A 22930-nucleotide genomic window follows, 5' to 3' on the forward strand; every position below is an offset into this window, starting at 1 on the left:
ATATATATATATATATATATATATATATATATATATAACAAGATATGATCTCAGCTGGAAAACTCTTTGACCACAGGTCAAAATATCAGAAAGAAAAGGGAGAAATTCTGATAACTGAAATCCCAGAAGCTCTGTGGGAAACCTACACAATTTAGAGCCCGCAAAGTTAAATGCTGCCACCCAGAAGTTCAAGAAAACCTTCTGCAATTACTGTCTGTCCAGGACTGAGGGAGAAAAAATAGGGTGGTTGGGTTTCAAGCACAGCAAACCACAAAACATGGGTTGACTTTGGATTGACAGGTCACAAGTTGTGCAGGTCAACTTTATAGCAGTTGGCTGTGTATTATATAAAAACAGCAATACTCACTAACATCCCCACTGAGGATAAGAATATTTCCAAACTGTTTCGAGTGTAAGATTTTAATATTCTGGTAAGCTGACTCTTCATCATAAACAACTTCATCAATGTCATACTCCACCAACCGTCCATCTGCTGTGGGCCAATATTTATCAATAGCATCTCCTCTCACAATGGCTGGCAATCTGAGAATGAAAAGACAAAAGAAGATAACGTTCACAATTCAAGGTTTGTGCAAGTTAGCAAAAGCTGTATTATAGTCAAGACATTTCTAAAACGTTACCTTCCTAGAGGTACTTGAACACTGTAACCTAGTGTTCCAAGCAAAGAATTTGCATTGTAAACTTTTTTAATGTTAGTACTTTTGAGACAATTGCCACCCCTTGATTTGCAGCCCAATAAAATGTATTCCATCATTGGAACGGAACAAGAGATAAGCAGCACACAAAAGGTTTTTGAAAGTGTGGTTATTTTTAGCATTGACTGGTACAACAACATTCCAGGCAGACTTTCACGTTGACTTATCTATGAGTGTTTTAAAAATGTCCATTCTGATACCACTACAGCAACAACTGAATTCCTAGGCTTGAATGTTTACGTGGAAGCTGCTGTTATATAACTTGGACATAGCTATCAAACAGGTTGCCAAAGGAAGGCGGATAACTGTGCTAGCTATTAATGCTTTTATATACTTTGTTAAATTAGCTTTCTAAAGGTAGAAATGACAGAGCATGTTAAAAGTTGTTTTGTTGGCGTGTTTGCATGTTAAAAGTTGTTTTGTTTAATTGATTAATTAATTTAACCATGCCTTCACAACAGCAGAAAACCTAAGGACAGAAAAATCTGCCATGCCTTTCAGTAACACCCAAGCCATGGCATTTAATGAAACAATTTAAGAGACACTAGAGGGCAGTACCAGATAGTATGCAAACTTCAGGAGACCAAAGGTTTTTTTTAACTATAAAAACTAATTTGCTTTATAGACTATTAAAACCAGATAAATATTTTAATATATATGGGCAAACCCACCAAAATATCTCAAGCTTTATTCTTAATCCCCCCTGTCCACTCCTATGCCACACATTATGTATTCATTTACTGGTGCAGTTATTTTACCCAAATAGCCATTGTCTGGTCAACTGGGATGCAAGAGACTGACAAAATGAGCTGACAAAAGGCAGATCACGTGCAGTGTGTAAAACTTGGTCCAAGGGTACACTGCCACTGTCCACACAGTAGGAATATGTTTCCGAGCACAATTCAAAGTGTTGGTGCTGACCTTTAAAGCCCTAAACGGCCTTGGTCCATACCTGAAGGAGCCTCTCCACCCCCATTGTTCTACCCGGACACTGAGGTCCAGCGCCGAGGGCTTCTGGCAGTTCCCTCACTGCGAGAAGCCAAGTTACAGGAAACCAGGCAGAGGGCCTTCACGATAGTGGCGCCCACCCTGTGGAACACCCTCCCACCAGATGTCAAAGGGAAAAAACAACTATCTGACTTTTAGAAGACATCTGAAGGCAGCCCTGTTTAGGGAAGCTTTTAATGTTTGATGGACTACTGTATTTTAATATTTTGTTGGAAGCCGCCCAGAGTGGTTGGGGGAATTTTATAAAATTATTATTATTATTATTATTATTATTATTATTATTATTATTATTATTATTATTATTATTATACTCTTGCTTTTCCTAGCATTACCCTGCTCTCCCCGTAGCCAACTAAACGGTCTTCACTTACATGGTACCCAGGCAAGGAACATCAACAGTACCTGGCTCAATGACAGCTTGGAATACTCTTACCTCAAAGTCTGGAGAGGAAGCAAAACAGTTGCCACCTCACAGAAAGCACACAAGGCTATGCTGATGCTTCCTACTTTTTCACTTGGCAGTATAACCTGAGCAAGAAAAAGCTACAAAATGGTGGCATCCCACAAAAGCCAAAAAAGCAGGAGACTAAAATCACTGGTGTTCCAAGTAATAGTTTCCCTACGCTCTGGTACAAACGTGAACTGCACTGAATGTGAAAGTGCTGGGGGCTTTGGCAACCAGATGTTCAGATTACTATCAGAGGCAAAAGGCTGCCTCTCTCACCCCTGTAACCTAGTACACTGTATTAGTTCTGTTTTTCTAACGTAGTTAGCCTCCATGCCTTATCAATGCTTATCACTCTGTTCCTGTATATAACAAAATTATTTCTAAGCCAGCATTAGGTAACTTGTGCCTTCCACATGTTGTTGGATTCCAACTCTTATTAGGCCCAGACAGAATGGCGAAAGGTCAGTAATAAAGGAAGTTGCTGTCCAACAACATATGGAGGGTGTGATCATGGTTGCTGATCTGCTCAGAACTTCAGGAAACCTGACGATCCCATTTACTCCAGTTCCCATTAGCTTGTTCTGCAAACAGCCAGATATCATGAATACCAGTCTTTAGTCTAGCTACAGATTCTCTCCAATTGCTGGGAAAGAATGCATATGGAATACCCAGGTGGGTTGTTTCTATATCCCCCCCACTAATCCATAGGTATGGAAAAGAATGTCAAATAAGGTGCTTTAGGCCCCTTCAAGTTCAACTCTCCACTTTAGTATTTTCCCAACCCCATATATTTCTGTATAGAATAAAAACCACAATAACGTGGCAGGCCCCCAAAGACTGCAACTTAACACCACCAAATTATGCCCCCCGATTTCAGTTTATTTCATTTCTATCCCACCTTTCTAGTGCCTATGCACTACTCAGGGCATCTAACTATACTTGACAATCATAGTATTATATAAAACAACTTATTCAGTAGGAATGTAGGAACTGCCTTACAGGCAGATCATTGATTCATCTAGTTCAGTACTGTCTACTCTGACTGGCAGTGCCTCTCCATGGTTTCAGGGTTTCAAGTACTTAGCAACGCAAGAAGCTGCCAAAATAAAATAAAATGTCTCTACCAACTAGCAAAAGGCAGCCAGAGATGAACCACCCATTTTTCATAGGTCTACTTTGGTGTAGCCACACTATGTCATCATGGAATTCCACTGAATAATCTACAGCAAATGAAAACTTTTACTTACTACATTAAGAAAATGTAAGGGTAAAATGAGTGAACTTGAGTAAAATGTTTTGTAAGTCTCAATACTGTGTGTTAAAATTCCATATTCATTTACCAGACATGTCAGTACATCGACAAAGACTTCGCTGGGCAATCTGACCAACCAATCTCAAAATTCCTCACCGTTTTACTCTTTTGATGTTTCTATGACACAGTTCTTTCATTCTTTCTTCTATCTTGTTTAGAAGCTGTGATAAAAAAAAGTCTGGTTAAAGAACAATAGGATCCAACTAAAAGAACAAGATTCCTAAAAATATGATACAAAGCCAACGTTTCTCTCTCACCTCCAAAGCTCATGGCAGCCAACAGTATAAAACTACTAATAAACTATTGATGTATGTTAATTTAAATTTTTGACATTCTATGCAGCCTTGAAGCAAGTACTTACATAAATATTTGGCCCTCTTGGGTGCAACAGTTGCATTTGCATCTAACAGTAAATAATGGTGTAGCACTACATGGACAAGTGTCAATAAAGATGAGCAAAGCCTTCGGATTTGTCTATTTTCCCTTCTCGTTTTTGTTAAAATTAATTTTGCTTTCAATGAGTTTAGCACTGCATACAAGCCAGTGAGCTTAGTTTCTAAACAAACCAAATCCTGTTAAGTAGTGTTCATGGTTTAGAGGTAAAAACAGAAAGATCTGCAATGCCTTATATACAAACAGAAACACACACAGAGAGAGAATTAAAACCATTGTGAAAATAAAAATAGTTTTGTCTTCCACTGAAATGTCATCAAGGTCAGTGCCAGGTGATCTGTTAAGAAATGCAGTTAATGGGTTAATTCTCCAAGAGTCAGCAGAGCTGACTCACTCCCCACAATACACCTACAGGCATTTCTGCTTTACTGTTACTTCTGAAGCAAGCTAGAGGCATGCCCCATACTTATCCACTGAGTTTAATGGCTGCAAGAATTAAAACATAGCATTTATGAAATTAAAAATAAGCTCTGTAAAAAATGTGTCTACAATTCAAGCACTACCATATGTATATGGTACTATACCTACCTGCTCTACTTCTCCTCCATTCAAATCGTTGTAACTCTGTAAATCGACCAACACCAAGCCATGAGGATAAATTCTCAGATTGGCAAAACTAGACAGTAAAAACAAGAAAAGTGTCAGATGAAAGCAGTCCCCCAGTGCCTACATTCTAAGCACCAACTTCTTCAGCAAGAACTGCAGGAAGAGAACCTCCACCACCTCAGCTGCCTACCTGCTGCCAACTCTCCCCTCATTCATATTCTAATCAACTGTCCTGTGAGCTTCTGTCGAAACAAGACCATCTGAATATTTACATTGCTTCCTTCCAACTGTGAAAACAAAATTTAAAAAAATTCCTTCCAGTAGCACCTTAAGAGACCAACTAAGTTTGTTCTTGGTATGAGCTTTCGTATGCATGCACACTTCTTCTTCTGAAGAAGAAGTGTGCATGCACACAAAAGCTCATACCAAGAACAAACTTAGTTGGTCTCTAAGGTGCTACTGGAAGGAATTTTTTTATTTTTTATTTATTTTTTTACTATGGCAGACCAACACAGCTACCTACCTGTAATTCCAACTGTGAATACTTGATAAGTCTTTGTGGTTAAGAGAAATTCTCCATTATAAACAAGTTTGATTTTTTAAAAATGATCTAAGATGACTAGAAATTTAGTATGTTTTGTTTTTATACAACAAGAAGGATTTCTAAAATATTATCAAACTCTGTTCCATGCAAGTTTGAAGAAATTGCTTTAATGCATTCTTCATTAAAGGGGCAATTTTGTGCATGGGGGAATGCAATCTTTAGGAGGTAAAACACTTAGCTCCATGAATAAGAGGCAATATCTAATGTCACCAAGCATCTGCTGGGAAGCTAGGCATGCTGCCCAATATCCATGGGAAATTGAGAGCCAGTTGGAAAAGTTGTCTTATTCTTGGTCTTTTCAAGCAACTCTAGGAACCTGTTTCAGCTGAAGAATGGGGGGAAATGCTTAAAACACATAAATGATGGAATGGGGGTGATGGAATCAGCTGGCTGGATGTGATCAGTGGAAAGATGTGGTAAAGGCAGCCTGGGAAGATTTTTTAATAAAAAAAAACCTGCTAAATCGCTGGCAGATGGGCAAGAGATGCTAGCTGAAGGAGAAGGCAATGAGCACAAAGGAGGTAAAGAGGAGACTGGAAAGGGGACAGTTTTATGTCTTGTCTCTCTTCCTATCTTGTCTTTTTTTCCATCCCTCCCCTTCTCTTTCCACCAGAAACAAGGCAAAGAAGGCCAAGGGAGAGGCACAGAGATATAAAATGGACAAAGAAAATTATCTCATTTTCTGGATTGGTCATTTTCTGATTCACACAGAAAGTATTTTTAAATGTCCCCAAGGGCAGAAGGAAGATCTGCACATAGAAATCAATGAAGAAACCCAAGACTTTAATGCAGCTGTAACTTGAGCTGGAAAAGGCTACAGAAGAAATAAAAATGTAAGAGGGAGAAGGAAGTTACAAGGTGAAAGGGAGGGAGAAAATGGGAGGCAACAGGAAAAAAGGAACATCATAGGCTGGGCAAGAGTGCTGAAGAAGAGCTGGGGAGAGTGCTGGAGAAGGGGACCCATTTTTGCCTTAGTTACACCATGCTGTAATGGGCAGTATGGAAGCCTCATATGAAGACTGTCCAAAACAATTGCTTTAGAATGCAAAGGCATGTGACTCCTTTACTGAAACAACTGCACTGGCTTCCATTTTGTTTCCATGCCCAATTTAAAGGGCCAGTGAGTTGAAGGACCACCAACTCCAGTATTAGCCCACCCGTCTCCTAATATCTTCATCATCAGACACACTCCTGTGTATCTGATGTCTCCATGAGTCTGCTTGGCTCTGGGACCAGAGAGAGAGCCTTTTCAGTAGCTGCACCCAGGCTGTGGAACTGCCTTGTGGCCGAAGGTCATCTTGCATTAATGGCCTTCTTTCAAATGTCTACAGCCTTGCAGTTTAAGAAGGATTTTGGGATACAAAAGCTTTTAAAGGCCTTTACCAATTTGCATTTTACCTTGCCACAGTTAACTGTTTCATCATTGCTTGAGAATATCTACTTGTTTTAATGGCTGCTTTTTATCCTTTTGTGTTCTGCTGCTTTTAGCAATTTGCACTTAGTTTTTACCTTATTGCAGCTAGCTGCCCTGAGCTTCTTAAAGGAAAGGCAGGACATATTTTTTTTAAATAAACAATTAAACATAACCTGTATTTGACTACACAACTTTCTGTTGACAGATTTCACCACTTAGAAAAATAAAACAACCACTAGCATACACACTAGCCAGTTCAATAATATGGTTCCTTTACTGCACAAACTCAGAAAACAGTTTTACTTGCCCAATTGTTTTAAAAATGTACTATAACTTTCCAACAATTACTAGAAGTCAAGCATCTCAAAGATTCATGTATTCCAGAAATATTTGTTCTTTTCCCATTCACTAGCATTTTCAAATAAACTGGAATAATTTTTTTTTTTTGCTTTTTAAAAAATCATACCACTACACGCAGCGCTCTGAATGGCAAGTGTAATTAACATTCTGCTTGGTAAAGAAAATGAATGGCTGTTTTGCCTATATTTATGTTGACAACATGATTAATGAAAGCTTTACAATAGAGCCTTTTACAATTCTGCCTTTTGTTAGTGTGACCCATGAATTAAATGGACCAGGGAGAGATGACAAATATTACTTTTGCTGGCTTAACATCATGCAAAGTGGCTTTAATCTAGATATGGAGGAATTGTTTTAGCAGAGACAACAAGGAAGCATGACTTAATCCCCAAGCAACTTCAATTCATTTAGCAGCTGCAGCTTTCCAAATGGGGATTAATACATGGTCTTTGTTAAAGGAAAAAATTGTCAGCAGCAGCATTCACAGGAGTTTGAAACTGCAAAGAATGTATGCTCAAAACCTTTGTGGGTATACCATTATTCAGCAGCACTGCTTGACTCTACGGTGTACGTTAATGTACATTAATGTATGGTTTCCAATTCTGATTGACATCTACATTCTGTCTAGTCACAGTTCACAGTGTAATGTATTATTACTATTAGCAGTAATTTTCTCAATCCAATTTACCACTTCTGTACTTATTTCCACTCACAAAAACACTTTCTATTATCCCCCTTTCATGTGCACATCATCCACACTCAAGAAGAGACAACCAGCTGACCTTGAACTCAACAGCAACTGCTACAATGGCAAGAGTCCCACTGATAAGTGTGACAGCATGAAAATTAGGAGAGACCTTGATCCATCCATTCCTTGCCCTGAAATCATTCAGTGAAACCATTTCATGAGCAGAGCAAGGAGCAGAATGAAGCCTGGTTTTCCTACAAACAAACCACAACTTTCCAGGCCCACAAAAGATAGGAATCTCTCTCTTTCCCCCTCGTAGGCACCACGCATCCTCCTTTGGGGAGGGAATTCCATAACGTCAGTGTCACATTAGAAAATGTATTTTCCCTACGTCGCCTCCCACCTTCTCTCTCATAGCTGGGTGTATTCAGAAAGGGGCTTCAGTAGAGGTTTCTAACATCCAGACATGTTAAGCAGGCAGTTCTAAGCTATGTACAGGTTACACAGTAAAAACTCAGTACCCTGCATTGGTTTCAGAGCAGCTCTTCCAAAGCTGGTAGACTGCTCCAGCTAAATTTTGAACTTGGTGCAATTTCCAGGCAGCGTTCAAGGTGCACATACAACTTGTTATAGTAGTCTAAATGGAACTTTCCATATCATGGAACACTGTAGCTAGATTACTCCCAGTCCAGGAGAAATCACAGCTGACCTGACTGCCCCACTCCCACTGGTTGTTTAAAAAGGAAACAAAATCCACACTAAATATACCGGTACATGGAACACCTAGTAGACTGGCTCCTCCAGTAAATACCAAGCTGACCTTTAATATCTTCTGAGGATACCATGCTGTTCAACAACCAGAAGATTGTCACTTGGTGAAAATGTAGAATAGTGGGTGCGCAGTGACAGCACCCAAACTCCACTGGGTAATTCATGATGCAGAGACAATAGTGAGCTTTAAAACACCTCTTAAAAATTCATACGTTTGTCCAAACTTTGCTAGACTCCGACTTTTAATTTTGTTTGGTACACTGTTCAGTTTTATTTGTGATATACACTTGTGTTGAGTTTTCAGCTTGTTTTCAGGATTTTTTAATTGAACATTGTTGTCTGTACTTTTATTGTTTTTATGCAAACCGCTTAGAGATTTTATTATATCAAGTGGTATACATAAATAAGTAAATGAATGAATGTTATACTGTATCTAAAGCCTAGTTTGGCACTTAAACTATGCCAGCTGTTGTATAGTTACAGAAATCTTTGCAATGTGGGGTGGGAAGGAGCTTTTTTTGCAATTTTACATTACTGTAAGTAGTTAAATCCAATCGTTCACAGCACTTAAGTTTCCCCTGCTTTCTGCAAAAGCACCAGTTGTTTCCAGCATTACCTTATTATTACAACAGGGAAAGGGGTTCTCATCTTATCTTGCATTAAAGCCCACTCTCCAATGGAGTGGTGCAATCAGGCATATAAATTTTATTAATGCCAGCACATCAGAACGCAGGTAAGAAAAGCATATGTGATGATACGCATAGTATGAATTTTTAGAAGTTTGGATGTTGTTACCCAAGCACTTGTAGAAGCAGTAGGAAAGAAGTAGCTCACAAAGCTTAACTGTTACTGAGTGTAGTAACAGCAATTGCACAAGGGCTTGTGCAACACCTGCTGCAAGTTCAAGGCACCTTTCAGATTCAGCTATTGCCCTATGCTAAATATAGGGCTCCTGCTAACAGAATGGCTGTTCCATGAACCAAATCTTACAACTCTATCACCAAATACTTATATACCATCTAAATAAGAAAGGCTCTCTGGGCAGTTTACAAGCAAAAAAAAATTAAACTGCAAGCAACTAAAAATAAGGCATCAAGTAAAGTTAAAGGTACCCCTGACCATTAGGTCCAGTCGCGGACGACTCTGAGGTTGTGGCGCTCATCTTGCTCTATAGGCTGAGGGAGCTGGCGTTTTGTCCACAGACAGCTTTCCTTCCTGCCGGAGCAGTACCTATTTATCTACTTGCACTTTGACGTGCTTTCGAACTGCTAGGTTAGCAGGAGTTGGGACTGAACAATGGGAGTTCACTCCATCGCGGGCATTCAAACCGCCAACCTTCTGGTCAGCAAGCCCTAGGCTCAGTGGTTTAGACCACAGCGCCACCCGCGTCTCAAGGCATCAAATACGGAGTCTAAAACAAAACAAAACCAGCAGCAAAATAGAGAGAGGGGATAACCAGCAGAGGATAACACAAGTCTCAGAAAGGTCTGTAAATATTACAGAATGCCTGACAATGAATTTTTACATGTGTGAGATTTCTATTTTGAATACTAAACAGTATACAACCACTCCAGTTTTAAATACAGGCCCTTCCACAGTTGCTGTTATGCAGGGCAGTTCTATTTTATTAGAATTATAATGCTAAAATGGTACAAACCAACTCAGCCATTCACAGAACACCATGCTTCGGGGTGATGTCTCATATTGTTGCCAGGTCAGATAACTGCAGCATTCGAGGGCAGAAAAATAACCATTGTTTCCAGTCAGCCAGACATGTGCAATGTTGTCTAAGAATGCGATACTAGCCTTGTTTTGTGACAAACAACAAATCCTTGTCACTGGGAAACACATTTTCATTACATTTTAGTTACTGTGGGCATTTGAAATTAATTCGTTGAAACCCTTGCCAAAAAAAAGTGTTAAAATCTCTTAATTAAATGCCCTTTTTATTTCACTTCTTTGAAGGTGGATGACACATCTTGACAATACCATTTACCTGGTTGTTAAACAGCAATGCTAACACTCTCCACAAATTATGGGTCTATATTGCACTCACCTGCCATTTTTACTGACGTAGGTTGCTAAGTACCCATGATCTTCCCAGTTATGAATAGTTTCTGTCATTCCCTGCTCTTGGAAGATGGGCTGTAGACCTTTAAAAACGGCACTACAATCAGCTAGACAATGAAAGAAAAGACACCATGGGTCAATAAAGAAAGACACTTCGATTTTTAACATGTATTCTTTTGATACTTGTATAACTCTCATCATGATCATAAAATTAGATTCCCAAGATGCTGGTACTGTATCTTCTGCCAGACATTTCCCCATCTGCTTTAGATTTTTTGTCAGCATCTTCTCTCAGAATGATAAAAACAAAGCATAAAGTGAATGTCAAAAATTATATTTCTTACTTGAGAGTAGCAAATTAACAAACTATGTGGCTGCATCTAGCTGTAAATGAAATAAAAATTCATTCCAAAATTGTGTAAACTCTGATAAAGGAGCTTCCTGCTGGCTCCCGGTCTATATATAGCTACTAGATAGAAAACAAAAGGTCTTTCCTGTGTTTTTATTCCTAAATATATTTATAAAATGCTTCTAATGTTGGGGTTGTGGGGAGAGACTTGCTGCCAAAGACAATTGTTTTAGTACATACAGTTGCACAAATGTGAGCAACAGGCCAGTTCATTCGTTTTAAAGAGAAAGAAAAATGAATACAAGGTTTTTAAAAATACAAATTTTAAATCTTCACTTCCTTTTTATACCATGATTCTTAGGTTCCCCTTTGGTTTTTGCAAGCTGAATATCAATTATAATATACACATGTAACATGTTTGCAGCCCACTGCATTACACAGGTTTGTACACCGAGGATGGCTGTGGCTTTCTAACATACACACAATAGCAAATATTTATCTAGGAAAACACAGCACATTTCCAGAGTTCTATAATAAAAAGCAGCCCTCAGAGAGTGAGGACCAGATTCAACTAATCCAGAGTGATAGCGGAAGCCAATGCAAGGGCTCACACTAGCCCACAGCTCCCAATCCGCTCAGTGTTGGAAGAACCCTCAGAAGACGTCAATGGGGGAGGAGTGTGTGTGGGGGGGGGGATTCCATCTGGCAAGCATTTATGCTTCGATTGACAGAATGATCATAAGAGCACAACATGAATTTATTCCCCATATTCTCTGTACTGAAAGCAAGTTTGTTGAAAACAACTCTATTTCTAGTATAACATTTTTGCACTTCTGCAGCTACGCTCCTTACATCCCACTTGACTTCAATTTGAGTAGTGGGGGAACAGCATTCCTGTTTTTTATTTCTGCATCACAGGTAACCATGGTTAGTACGATATTTTTTCTTTCTATTTAATATAGGTCCTATCTGGCAGAAATGTTGCAGGGACCATTTGTCTATAGGCTTCATCATTTTGTTGACTAATCCAAACACGGGAATACAGTCGTACCTTGGTTCTCTAACGGAATCCGTTCCGGAAGTCCGTTCCACTTCCGAAAACATTAGAAAAACAAGGTGCAGCTTCCGATTGGCTGCAAGAGCTTCCTGCACTCAATCGGAAGCCTCAGAAGCCGCGTCGGACATTCGGGTTCCAAAGAACATTCGCAAACCAGAACACTCACTGCCGGGTTTGTGGCATTCGGGAGCCAAAACATTTGAGTCACAAGGCATTCGAGAACCAAGGTATGACTGTAATGATAATACAGAACAATCCAAATTTTCAGCAGGAGCACAGAATGATAGGAAATAAGTCAGCACAATGTAAGAAGGAGTAAAAGAACATAGAAGAAACCTTTTTCTTATTACACTTGTGCATGAATTGTAACCTGGGGAGCTAATGAATAAAAAGTACAATGTTATAGGTAAATATTAACTCTTGCTCTGATGAGTATCAGACCATTACATTTGCAAAGCCAAATGAGCTTTTATGTTTTCAACAATCTGAATCACAAATTGATCTGCATGAAAGGCTGGCTTTTGTTTTACGTTCAGGATGCACAGCCAGGCATCCTCGTTTGTCCAAGTGGGATTCAAAGAACAAGCAACTGATAGATGGTCATTTTGACATGTTTCAGGTTTCATTTTTCACCTTTTTTGACAGAAGCTAAACTTCTAGCGGAGTTGGGTGTGCCTGGCAAGAATCCTAATCCTTTAGAAATTGCATTTTGCTGCTCATTAATTTTGAAAGGAGAGATGAGGAACCTCAGGCATAGGAGTTGAATACATAGGCCTCTCTGTTTGCCCCTCAGGATACTTCCAGGTCACACTTCTTTCCCAGCAACATTCTGCACCCCGCTCAGGTGCTGTTGCCTATTGGGAATATACCATTGATATGTCTTCTTGCCTACTTTAATGTACAGGTCTGTGCATTTGTGTGGCTAGTATATAGCCTATGGTTGAAACAGAAGAGTCACATTAATTGTTTTGCCCATTTTTGCCTCTGGCATCATCCAACACTGGCAGGCAATTGCCAAGAAAGGAAAGCAACCTTTCAGCTGAAAAAGGACTAAAGATGTAATTTTAAAACAAAATAATAAATAATAAAATAAAATAAATTCCTTCAAGTAGCGCCTTAGAAAGCTCATACCAAGAACAAACTTAGTTGGTCTCTAAGGTGCTACTGGAAGGATTTTTTTTTTTTACATGGCAGACCAACACGGCTACCTACCTGTGACGTGATTTTAAGACAGCTTGGTACAAGTTATGCTATACTAGTGGTTTCAGACCGTTAAAATAACGAGCGCTAGAACAGTGCGTTCCCCTCAGCGCGGCCGCCGCCAGCAGTCTCACCTCAGCCGACCGGCCTCCCTCCCTCGCTGCCGGCTCTCCTCCACCGCCTCCAGCTGCCTGGGCGAGACCCGGAAAGAGGAGGAGGGGGGCGGCAGCAGCAGCAGCGGGAGGGTGTTGGTTGCGCACGGCCGGTTGCAGCGGGAGGGGGCCTACTCTGAGCAAGGCGCCCGTGGACCGCTACGTGGCCTCCTCCCCCAGCCCTCCCTGTCTGTCAGAGGCCCCCGCCGGGGCCTTCGCCTCGCGGGAAGAGAGGCGGGCGAGGGCCGGGGAGGAGTAGAAGGAGGGTGTACCTAGGTTGCCGCTGTCAGGCGGCTCCTCCTGGGCCGGAGGGGAGCCTCTCCCTTGCCGCCCCCGGCCGCTCCGCCCAATCAGTGCTGGCCCGGCTCGGCCGGCGGCTCCTCCTCCCCGGCAGACTCTTCCTTTCCCTCAAGCGAGGCAGAGCTTTCGCCGGCCAGGCTGGGCAAGCCCCGACCTCGACGCCCGCCATGGACGTCCAGCAGCTTTGCAGGGGCCCGGCCGGCTCCGAGCCCTTCTGGGTGAGAGTGTGGGGTGGGGAGGGAGAGAGATGGGGCAGCATCCCTGGACCCAGGGGCCGGGCTTTGTGGGGCGGGAGGGGGGTCCCCCCTCGCCCGGCAGCGGCGAGGCAAAGCCCCTTTGTGTGTGCGCCGCCTCCACCCTCAGCAACTGGGATTCAGTGGGGAAACTGGCAGGGTGGGGATGACGACAAAGTTGAAGCGGAACGTCGGCGCTGCACGGGGGGGGGGGCTGCTCTGTGCTGTTCCTGGGCCGCTAGCCTTCGAGGCTTGGCTTTCAGCGGCGACAGCAGCAGTGTGGCCTCCCTCCTCAGCCTCCCCTCGTCCTCTGCAGCGCCGGCGTTCCGATTCAACCACCCTGCTTCAACTGCCGACACTGCTCGCGGCCCGATCTCTCTCCATCCAATCCCTGTGTCCCTGGGGCACATGCGCAGTAGCGCAAACCCAGAGACACACGGACTGGACGCAGAGACACTTGCATTTTATATATATAGATAGAAAACCAGCCCAAAATGGTTCCTTCATCAGCCTGTATGTGGATGGGATGACTTCCTGGAGAAGTTTCAGGAATAAAAAATACTCGTTTGTTTTTCAATTTAACCTCAAAAGTCAAATTTGAAGAGCTCATATCCCATATAACTTTTTAATACAGGCAACTCCACATGCCCCCGTGCATATGCGCAGTACAGGTATCCTGGAAGTGGATCCTGGAAATGGGGGGCACCCTGGAGAGGAGTCCTGACATTTCTCAATTTTAAATAAATGGTACCAGTCAGCCAGCCTAAATTTCATAAGGCTTTGCTGATGCACCTCTTTCCTTAGAGCACAAGATAAACTGCTGAGATTAGACAGGAATGGGCTGCCACCGACAAGAAGGGGCTTGTACTTGGTGAAGCAGAAAAACTTTCAGGGGGAGAAATGCTTAGGTACTAAACAGCTTAACTGATTAGGGTTGTTGTGAGAATGAACACTGGGGCACCCTAAGTTCTATGATAGAACAGCAGGATAAAAATGGGGAGGAGAAAAGAGCCACCGTGGTTATATTGTGGCTGGAGTGTTGGATTTAGCATAGGAAGACAAGATTTAATTTCCCACTGAGCCATAAAAAGCAGGTAAGCTTTGTTTGCCCACCTTCTCTGTCAGCCTAATCTATCTCACAAGTTATAGGTAGGTAGCCGTGTTGGTCTGCCATAGTCAAAACAAAATAAAAAATAAAAAAATCCTTCCAGTAGCAGCTTAGAGACCAACTACCGTATTTTCCGGCATATAAAACGACTGGGCGTATAAGACGACCCCCAACTTTTCCAGTTAAAATATAGAGTTTGAGATATACTCGACCGCAGATTCTCCACCCGGCGTATAAGACGACCCCCAACTTTTGAGAAGATTTTCCTGGATTAAAAAGTAGTCTTATACGCCAGAATATACAGTAAGTTTGTTCTTGGTATGAGCTTTCGTGTGCATGCACACTTCTTCAGATACACATGCACACGAAAGCTCATACCAAGAACAAACTTAGTTGGTCTCTAAGGTGCTACAGGAAGGATTTTTTTATTTTGTTTTGACTATCTCACAAGGTTTGAAAGGATAAAAGGGTGGGTGGAACACACACACACACACACACACACACACACACACACACACACAATGTATGCTTCCCCAAGCTCAGTGGAGTAAGGGCAGGAGAAAAATGGGAGAAAAAATAACTTTCTGGTTTACTGTTACAATGGTATTTTGTTCTGAGAAATTAGTATCTCCTTCCTGCATTCAACAAGTTATCAGTTTCGCCTTGTTCTACAGTTTTCATCAACAGTGCAGAGCTGATAAGCAAGGAACAGACAGTCTCTCTCACTGTCTCTCATACATGCAAACAAACAAATAATATCCGCTGGAGGAAGGCCTTAATTGGAATAAACATTATGAATTTTGTAAGCTTTGCTCTAATATATGCCCAAAGTGAGGTTTTAAAAGATTTACTTTGCACCTGCTGTTGTTGTGTCCCTACCAGTAATTCAAGGACAAAATCTAGAGGTGCACAGGTAATTGCTAGGCAATATATTTGCCTCTGTGATATTCCGCTAGAGGAAAGGACTTGGTGTTCTATGGCTTAGCTACTGGTCTTCCCACTCTAATTCTCCATTTGTGTGTGTGTGTGTGTGTGTGTGTGTGTATTTAAAATATCTTCGTGGCACTTAAAAGCTTTCGGACTGTGGTAAGGCAACAGCAAGGACATAGCAGAACAGGAGGGATAGGCAAGGAAGATGGGTGGGTGTTGTGTAACTAAGGATCATTCCCAAACTTGGGCAACAAGATCATCCTAGCAGGCTCAGCCAACATAAACTGGCTTCTTCTGCCTGTATCAAGAGGAATGTTTCAGAGGCAATTAACATAAAACCACTATCTCAGAAAATATCACCATAAACGTAATCGCTCCCTTTATGCCAAAACACAAGAAAGGATAGTAACCATGTCATATTTTGTTTCTTTAATTGTAGAAATATTGCACCTATGGCGCAAGAGCACGGATAATCATTCTTCAAAATATTTTGACTCTCATGGTGCAAACTAATTTCCTCAACATGTTAAGTGGTATGTTTTCTGGTTCTTGTACTGCACAAGCTCATTTTTGCCTTTAATTAAGTCAGTAACAAAACCATACCCAGTTCATTTTTGAAAGCTTGCCATTTGCTACAAACCATTCAATTTCTCACTGCTGGGCTTAACAACTTCAGAAGCCATCACTGAACCAAACAGAAATGCTTCAAATACCGGTAAGTTTTAAGGGATAAGGCCCATGGAGCTTCATTGTGGGCTAATTTCTAAGCAGACATAAAACCCACAACTTAAGCACATTTAACTTGTGTGCATTCAGCTTTATGTGTGTGCCCCTAAAAGCCATCTGAATAATTTTTTCATTTCCCCTCTCCAAAATTGGCCTGTTATATTTCAGTACTACTGTACTGAATATTTAATGTAGAGATTTCAATTTTTCATCTCATGTAACTAAATGCAGTGAGGCATTTCACCCAGTCTGAGCAACATCAAAATAAAACTATCTAATCAAGAGTAAACAATCCCAAATGCACCAATTATGTACTCTCCCCAGTGGTTTGTTTGAGAGCAGTTCGATGAAGACAATGCTTCTTTATCCCAGAACCTGACATCTATAGCACCTGGGAAGGAGTTGTTCAGTCTGCAATCTCCATCTCGGAACCAAACTAACAAGATGACTTCATGGCTACATTCTCCAGCCATTTTTTGTACTCCCCACCCCACCCCCTGCTAAATCTTATCTGGTTTAGAGTTCTTAAATACTAGACAACGTGCCACATTTTTGGAGCTCCTAATAAAGGTAGTGCCCAATTCTTGATTTGGGATTATTTTTTCTTATTGACAAACATGGCTACCTTTGTTTTTCAAAATATTTTTTTCTGGGGCTCTAACCAATTCCTTCAGGATTTCATATTGCTCGTAGGCTGCGTACTGAAAGTGCAAGTCCAAAGTTATTAAGAAATATTATTTATAAGTACCGGTATTCATTTTATTTTAGTTTTATAACTATAGCTCATCTCGTCTTTGTAATCTCCAAGGAACCACTAATGCGCTATTTATCAGAATGCTGCTTGCCACAAAATTTCACTGCATGGCACTTCAGTGTGTTTGTTTATCAATATGATGATAAAGCTAATAAAATTATGAAAATCAAAAGTTAGCCTGTATCTGTTTTTAAAAATGGACATAGCAAAAACAAGCATAAACAGCATTCATTTTGAACAGGTCATTCCCTAAAAGCATAGTAGTCATATTGTGGTAGAAAAATATTATGTGGTTCCCTCCTAATGGTGGTTGGCAACTTATTCAAAATGCTTATCATCACTGTTCCCTTTACTGCATCAGTCCCAAATCACAAAAGACTGGGAGAAGAGGAATGTTTATGCCTAGCACCTAAAGATATGTAAAGAAGGTGCCAGGCAAGCCTCCCTGGGGACAGCATTCCACACAAAAAAAAAACCTTTTTGTGTTGCTAACTTCCAGGCCCTTTATGGAGTAGGGCAAAGAAGGAATAACCAGCTGCACACATTTAATATGGGGGACATCTGAACTGCCAGTAGTACATGTAAAAAGGATCTAAACGCTTTAGGAGACCACATCTATCTTTTGTCACATGGAGGATAGAGCAAGCTTGTTTTTTCATGCTCCGGAGGAACAGGTGAGTGACTAAACAAAATACAAAGAGACTGCTTATTCAGCAGATATTCAGAGTAATACCTGCATACCACTGGTCTTCAACTAGTGGGCTGCGGCCTAATCCAAGGTAGGTTGCAACAGGAGCACTACCACTATGCAAAGATACGGTGAAACGTTAAGAAATGGGTCTCAAAATGTATGTTTGGGTGAAAGGTGAGTCTGAAAAAGTTGAAGATACACAGAATAGCTGACTAATTCCTCAGCACTGTTTGTTCTGCAGAACCAATATGAGTAAGGCTGGAGTCCAGTTTGTCTTGCTTGCTATCTTTCAGAGTTAGCTATGCAACACCTCTGCAAATGGGATTACACAGGTTTACGCAAGAAGACTAACAAGCATCACAGGCAAACGAGGAATTAACTTCTACGATAGTTTCAGAATGCAGATTGAAGCACACGCACAAACTGATCTGAGTTTCAGATTATGATTGTGAGATACTTCTAACACCTGAGAACTTGCTCAGCCCTTCTTCCTTCCTCACCTCTGCCTTGCATTCATTCTCCCAACTTAATATTAGGATGATGCTTTCTTTTAAAATAGAACCAAACTGCAGAGAGAGGGAGAACAGAGAGTGTATCTCAACCACAAACAACTTGTGATGATACAGAATACTGAAATATGGTTCTTCTACAAACAGAGAAAACATGGCCCTCTGTCCCAGAGAAGCTGCAATTGTGTCTACAGTATATATATACCCAGTCGCACAACCTTTAAACCTTCATAGTACTGTTGATTTTGCTGGGAGCTGAGCTGCTACCCAGCTTTGGAATCTGTTTCTTTATAATGTTAATAGCTAGCTGGCCATGATCAACAGCCATGTGTCACATCTACATAATACATTAAAAGCACATGGCTTCCTCCAAATACCGGTAATCTTGGGAAATGTAGTTTGTTAAGGGTGCTAGGTATTGTACTCAGTAAATGGTAAGCTACCATTCCCATGATCTTTTGAGAAAAGCCATGTTTTAAATGTATGTTGTGACCATTTGGGTACCCCAATAAAGCTGCCAGTTGTTTTGCTTGTTGTTCTTTGTTCTAAGCAAGTATTTTTTTTTCATTACACACATATGTGTATATGATAACAGAACTAGGTATCATTAAAAGAACACAGATTTAGTTGGATTAGGGATGTAGCAAGAGTCTTCTCAGGTTCAATTTCCCACTCAGTCATGAAACTAGCTGTGTGATTGTGGGCCAATAGCTCTTTCAAAGCCAAATTTACAGTTTACATCACTGGTTAGTTTTGAGAATAAGGAATGGGGGGATCAGACCAGGATGGGGCATGGACAATGCCTTGAGCTTCTTAAAGAAAATGAGAGATAAAAATTGTAGCAAATATGAATAAAAGTCTCCATACTTTCATTGAATTTTGCTGCAGTCAACAAGCAATATTGTCAGGTATTTATTTATTTATACTGCAGGGCCCAAGGTGGCTCACAACATGAACTAAAACAGATACAGTACAGCTGAAATGCAAAAAACCCTAAAAAACAGCTAAATACATAAATATTTTTTTAAAGAAAACAATATGGTAACCAAGTTACCATATTATAAACAGCACTGAATCAAAACAACTTACAACTACAAAAGCAAAAGAAAATATACAGCACAGATCATTAAAAGTTCTTGCCACACCATACTGTTAGTGCCCAAGGTAAAGGGACCCCTGACCATTAGGTCCAGTCGTGTCCGACTCTGGGGTTGCGGCGCTGATCTCGTGTTACTGGCCAAGGGAGCTAGTGTACAGCTTCCGGGTCATGTGGCCAGCATGACTAAGCCGCTTCTGGTGAACCAGAGCAGCACACAGAAACATCATTTCCCTTCCTGCTGGAGCGGTACCTATTTATCTACTTGTACTTTGATGTGCTTTCGAACTGCTAGGTGGGCAGGAGCTGGGACCAAACAATGGGAGCTCACCCCGTAGTGGAGATTCAAACCGCCGACCTTCTGATCAGCAAGCCCTAGGCTCTGTGGTTTAACCCACAGCGCCAACCGCGTCCTGACGTTAGTGGCCAAAGGCCTATCTAAAAGAAAATATTTGCTACCAATGAAAGGAAAGGAAAGAGGGAGCTAGCCTAGCCTCTTGTGGAAGGGAGTTCAACAATCTGAGAGCAGCCACTGACAAGGTAAAGCATAACAGCAGTGCTCCTAGGTGTCACATAAGAATTAGCAAAAATGGAATTATGATGCTGTAACTGGAAGGCTTAGGTAACTCACTTGCACCTAGATCTAAGCTAGTTATATCAGGCACACCAGATATAAATTTGTATTATAAGGCGTGCTGCCTGAGCTGCATCTGTACAAAACTCTACCACTGGGATTCAAAGATCTGCATAGCTTCAAGAGGCGTTGTGCTGATCCTGCAAATTTTTTGATCTTTAGCCCCTAAAATGGTAGACCCCAATGCCATATAACAAACAGCCCCTGAAATTTCAAATAAAAAAAAACACGGTGTTTGCCAGCAGAAATGAGTGCTGCAGTTCAGAGGGATGGGGTTCTAAAGTTCCCTTGGGCTCACACAGAACTAGTTTCCCAGTTGTTTGAATCCTAGCCTATGCATACCACAACTATGCACACCTTTGGTTCAAAAATCAGATTCCGCAGCAATTGAAACAAGCCCATGATTGCCCAATTACAAAATGGAGCCGCTTCGTTTTCCTGTAGTGCAAATAATCTATGGGATTATTTATACCTCTACATGTAACATAAAAATAAAAATCCTTCCAGTAGCACTAGAGACCAACTAAGTTTGTTATTGATATAAGCTTCCGTGTGCATGCACACTTCTTCAGATCTATATACCTAGATAAGTGATGGTAAAATGCAGATTAAGGTCCCACCCTCCAAAGCAAACCCCATGGGCACACCTTCTGCTTCCAAGTAAACAATTACACAATGCCTTATTTATGCAGGTGCAAGCCTTTACACTACAAATGTACAGTGCATCGTTTGCATTAACAGCTGTCATTCACTCACAAATAAATAAGCTACTGCACTTGAACAATTGAGACAAAACATGCCCATTACCATAAAAGTTGCTTTGTACACTTTCCTCCATACATGCACTCTTCATAACATGTTGGTAGCAAATAAAGGATTGACCATCCTCCCAAATGCCATTAAAACTGGCATGCTCAAAAGAAGACTGGATGCCACTTTTAGAGCTAGAGGGTTTTCAAAAGCATTATAGCTCAACTGTACCGAACAGCTGAAACACAGGTTGTAAACTAATTTACTGTAATAACTATGTGGGCAGTAAACTCTTAATTGCCAAATAAAGATTTGAGAATAATGGTCATAAGCTCCACAGCTAGTTCGTTTTAACCCTTAATAAGGGTTGGAGGAATGCTCCTGATTTCTTTTCTTTGCAACTTAACAACAGAGGAGTCCCAATACAAGACACTTCCTGATCTTTCATTTCCTGCTAGGTTTTTTTCTCCCTTTTTGAAAAAGTTATCATTAACACAGAAGCCCTTCCCCAATATCAATCCATTGAACTCCACTTTTTCTCCCTCAGCCCAAATTTTCCATATCAATAGATCACTTCCTTCCACAATCATCAGGATTACTGGAGAAAATAAGCTGAATAACCTTCGTCACTGTCAGCACAGCTGCAAAAGCAAAAAAAAGTCACCGCCTAAGGGACAGATTAAGGTCACGCATGCGACTATAAGGCGTGCACGATCATCCCTTCCTCGAAAATTTATAGGCGCACACTTTTTAAAAGCCAGTTACAAAGTCAGTTTTGCAAGCACGGGCAAGCAATTTAATAATTTTTATGTATGCAAAGAGAGAGTGACGAGAACTGTGCGGAGACGGAGAATCGAAAAGGGCCCTTGCTGGTCTATTTTCGGATGCAGAGTGTCGATCAGAGCCTGTGGCCAGGGAAATGAATGGAGAGGAATTGCATGCGGTGTGGGGAGAGAGAGAAAGAGAGAAATACTGTAAGGCACATGCGGCGGGGGAGGGGGGCGAAGAAATCTGTATGGCTGGAGAAACAGAAGAGCGGGGCTGAGCTTCAGGGAATCTGCATATATGAAGGGGAGGAGCTGCAAAGACGAAGGTTAGAAAATATTACGGGAGGGGGAAATCCAAACATGGGGAGGCCGAAGGCTGCGGCTGAAGGCGCAAAAGTTGGTGGCAAAAGGGCTCCCGGTTGAGCCCGGGCGAACCGCGGGCATGTGCGGCACAGCTTCGGGGGTCAGCGGGAGGGGAAGGCGCCCGGCTCGGCTTAGTCAGCAAAGGCAGTGGCCTGCGCCAAGCAGCCCCGGCTGCTCCTGACGGTGCAAAGAGGAGCAGCGGCGGCGGCGCAAGGCAGCTCGGGCCTGCAGCAGCGAGCCATGGCTGTGCAGGAGAGGAGAGGCACCGCCACAGCGCCCGCTCGCTCGCCCGCCCAGCCAACCACTCTGCCTTCCTTCGCTGCAGGAGCCTCTTCCTCCTCCCTCCCCTCCCCCGAAAAATAAAAGGGTGGAAGCGCGGGGTCGGTCTCGTCGGCCGGGGTTAGGGTCGGGGTGGGCAGGGGAAGCCCCGAGAGAGGCGCCTCACCTGTGGCGCTGAGCATGAAGTCGAGGGTGCTGTGTCGCGCGGCTGCCATAGTGAGGTAGAGCCCTGTGCCATGCCTGGTGGAGCGGCCGTGGCTGCTGCGCTGCGAGTGCCACCGAGTGCGTGTGTGTGTGTGTGTGTGTGTTACGCACGCGGGGTTGAGGCCGGGGTTGCCGCTGAGCGGGGAGAGCCCGAAGGGGAGGGGCAGCCTGGCTGGGAGCGAATGAGTCGGCGATTGGGGGGGGTGGGAGGGAGAGGGAGGAAAAAGCAGAGAATTGGCTTGCGACTCTTCAGAGCCAGCTTAGCGGCGGCGGGAACAGAGAGGTGGCCGCTCTCGCTGCTTGGTCGCTCGCCGGCCTTGCTCGCTCGCCCGCCCGCCTGCCCGCCTCCCTTGGGGAGCGTGGAACCGCAGGCGCTTTGCTCAGGAGTTGTTTGCTATTGTGTGAGTAAGGCGGGCTTTGCTAAGGCGGTAGCCGCTG

General features: G+C 42.2%; 1 protein-coding gene across 2 annotated transcripts in view; it reads right to left on the bottom strand.

The window, feature by feature from the left end:
* The window catches only part of SMS (spermine synthase), a 33879-nt gene extending 11275 nt beyond the window's left edge, over positions 1 to 22604 (bottom strand). The window contains exons 1-5 of one of the 2 annotated variants that reach the window (XM_033147258.1): positions 22455 to 22604; positions 10377 to 10497; positions 4466 to 4553; positions 3581 to 3645; positions 368 to 543 (exon numbers count right to left, since the gene is read on the bottom strand). In XM_033147258.1, the coding sequence (XP_033003149.1) occupies positions 368 to 543; positions 3581 to 3645; positions 4466 to 4553; positions 10377 to 10497; positions 22455 to 22503 (499 nt within the window). In that variant the 5' untranslated portion in view covers positions 22504 to 22604. Of the gene's footprint in view, positions 1 to 367; positions 544 to 3580; positions 3646 to 4465; positions 4554 to 10376; positions 10498 to 21500; positions 21662 to 22454 lie in introns of those variants that run through there. The other variant, XM_033147259.1, reaches the window with a different exon arrangement.
* Positions 22605 to 22930: the final 326 nt, after the last annotated feature.

The sequence above is a fragment of the Lacerta agilis genome, chromosome 4 (assembly GCF_009819535.1).
Source record: "Lacerta agilis isolate rLacAgi1 chromosome 4, rLacAgi1.pri, whole genome shotgun sequence".
In the NCBI taxonomy this organism is placed as follows: Eukaryota; Metazoa; Chordata; class Lepidosauria; order Squamata; family Lacertidae; genus Lacerta; species Lacerta agilis.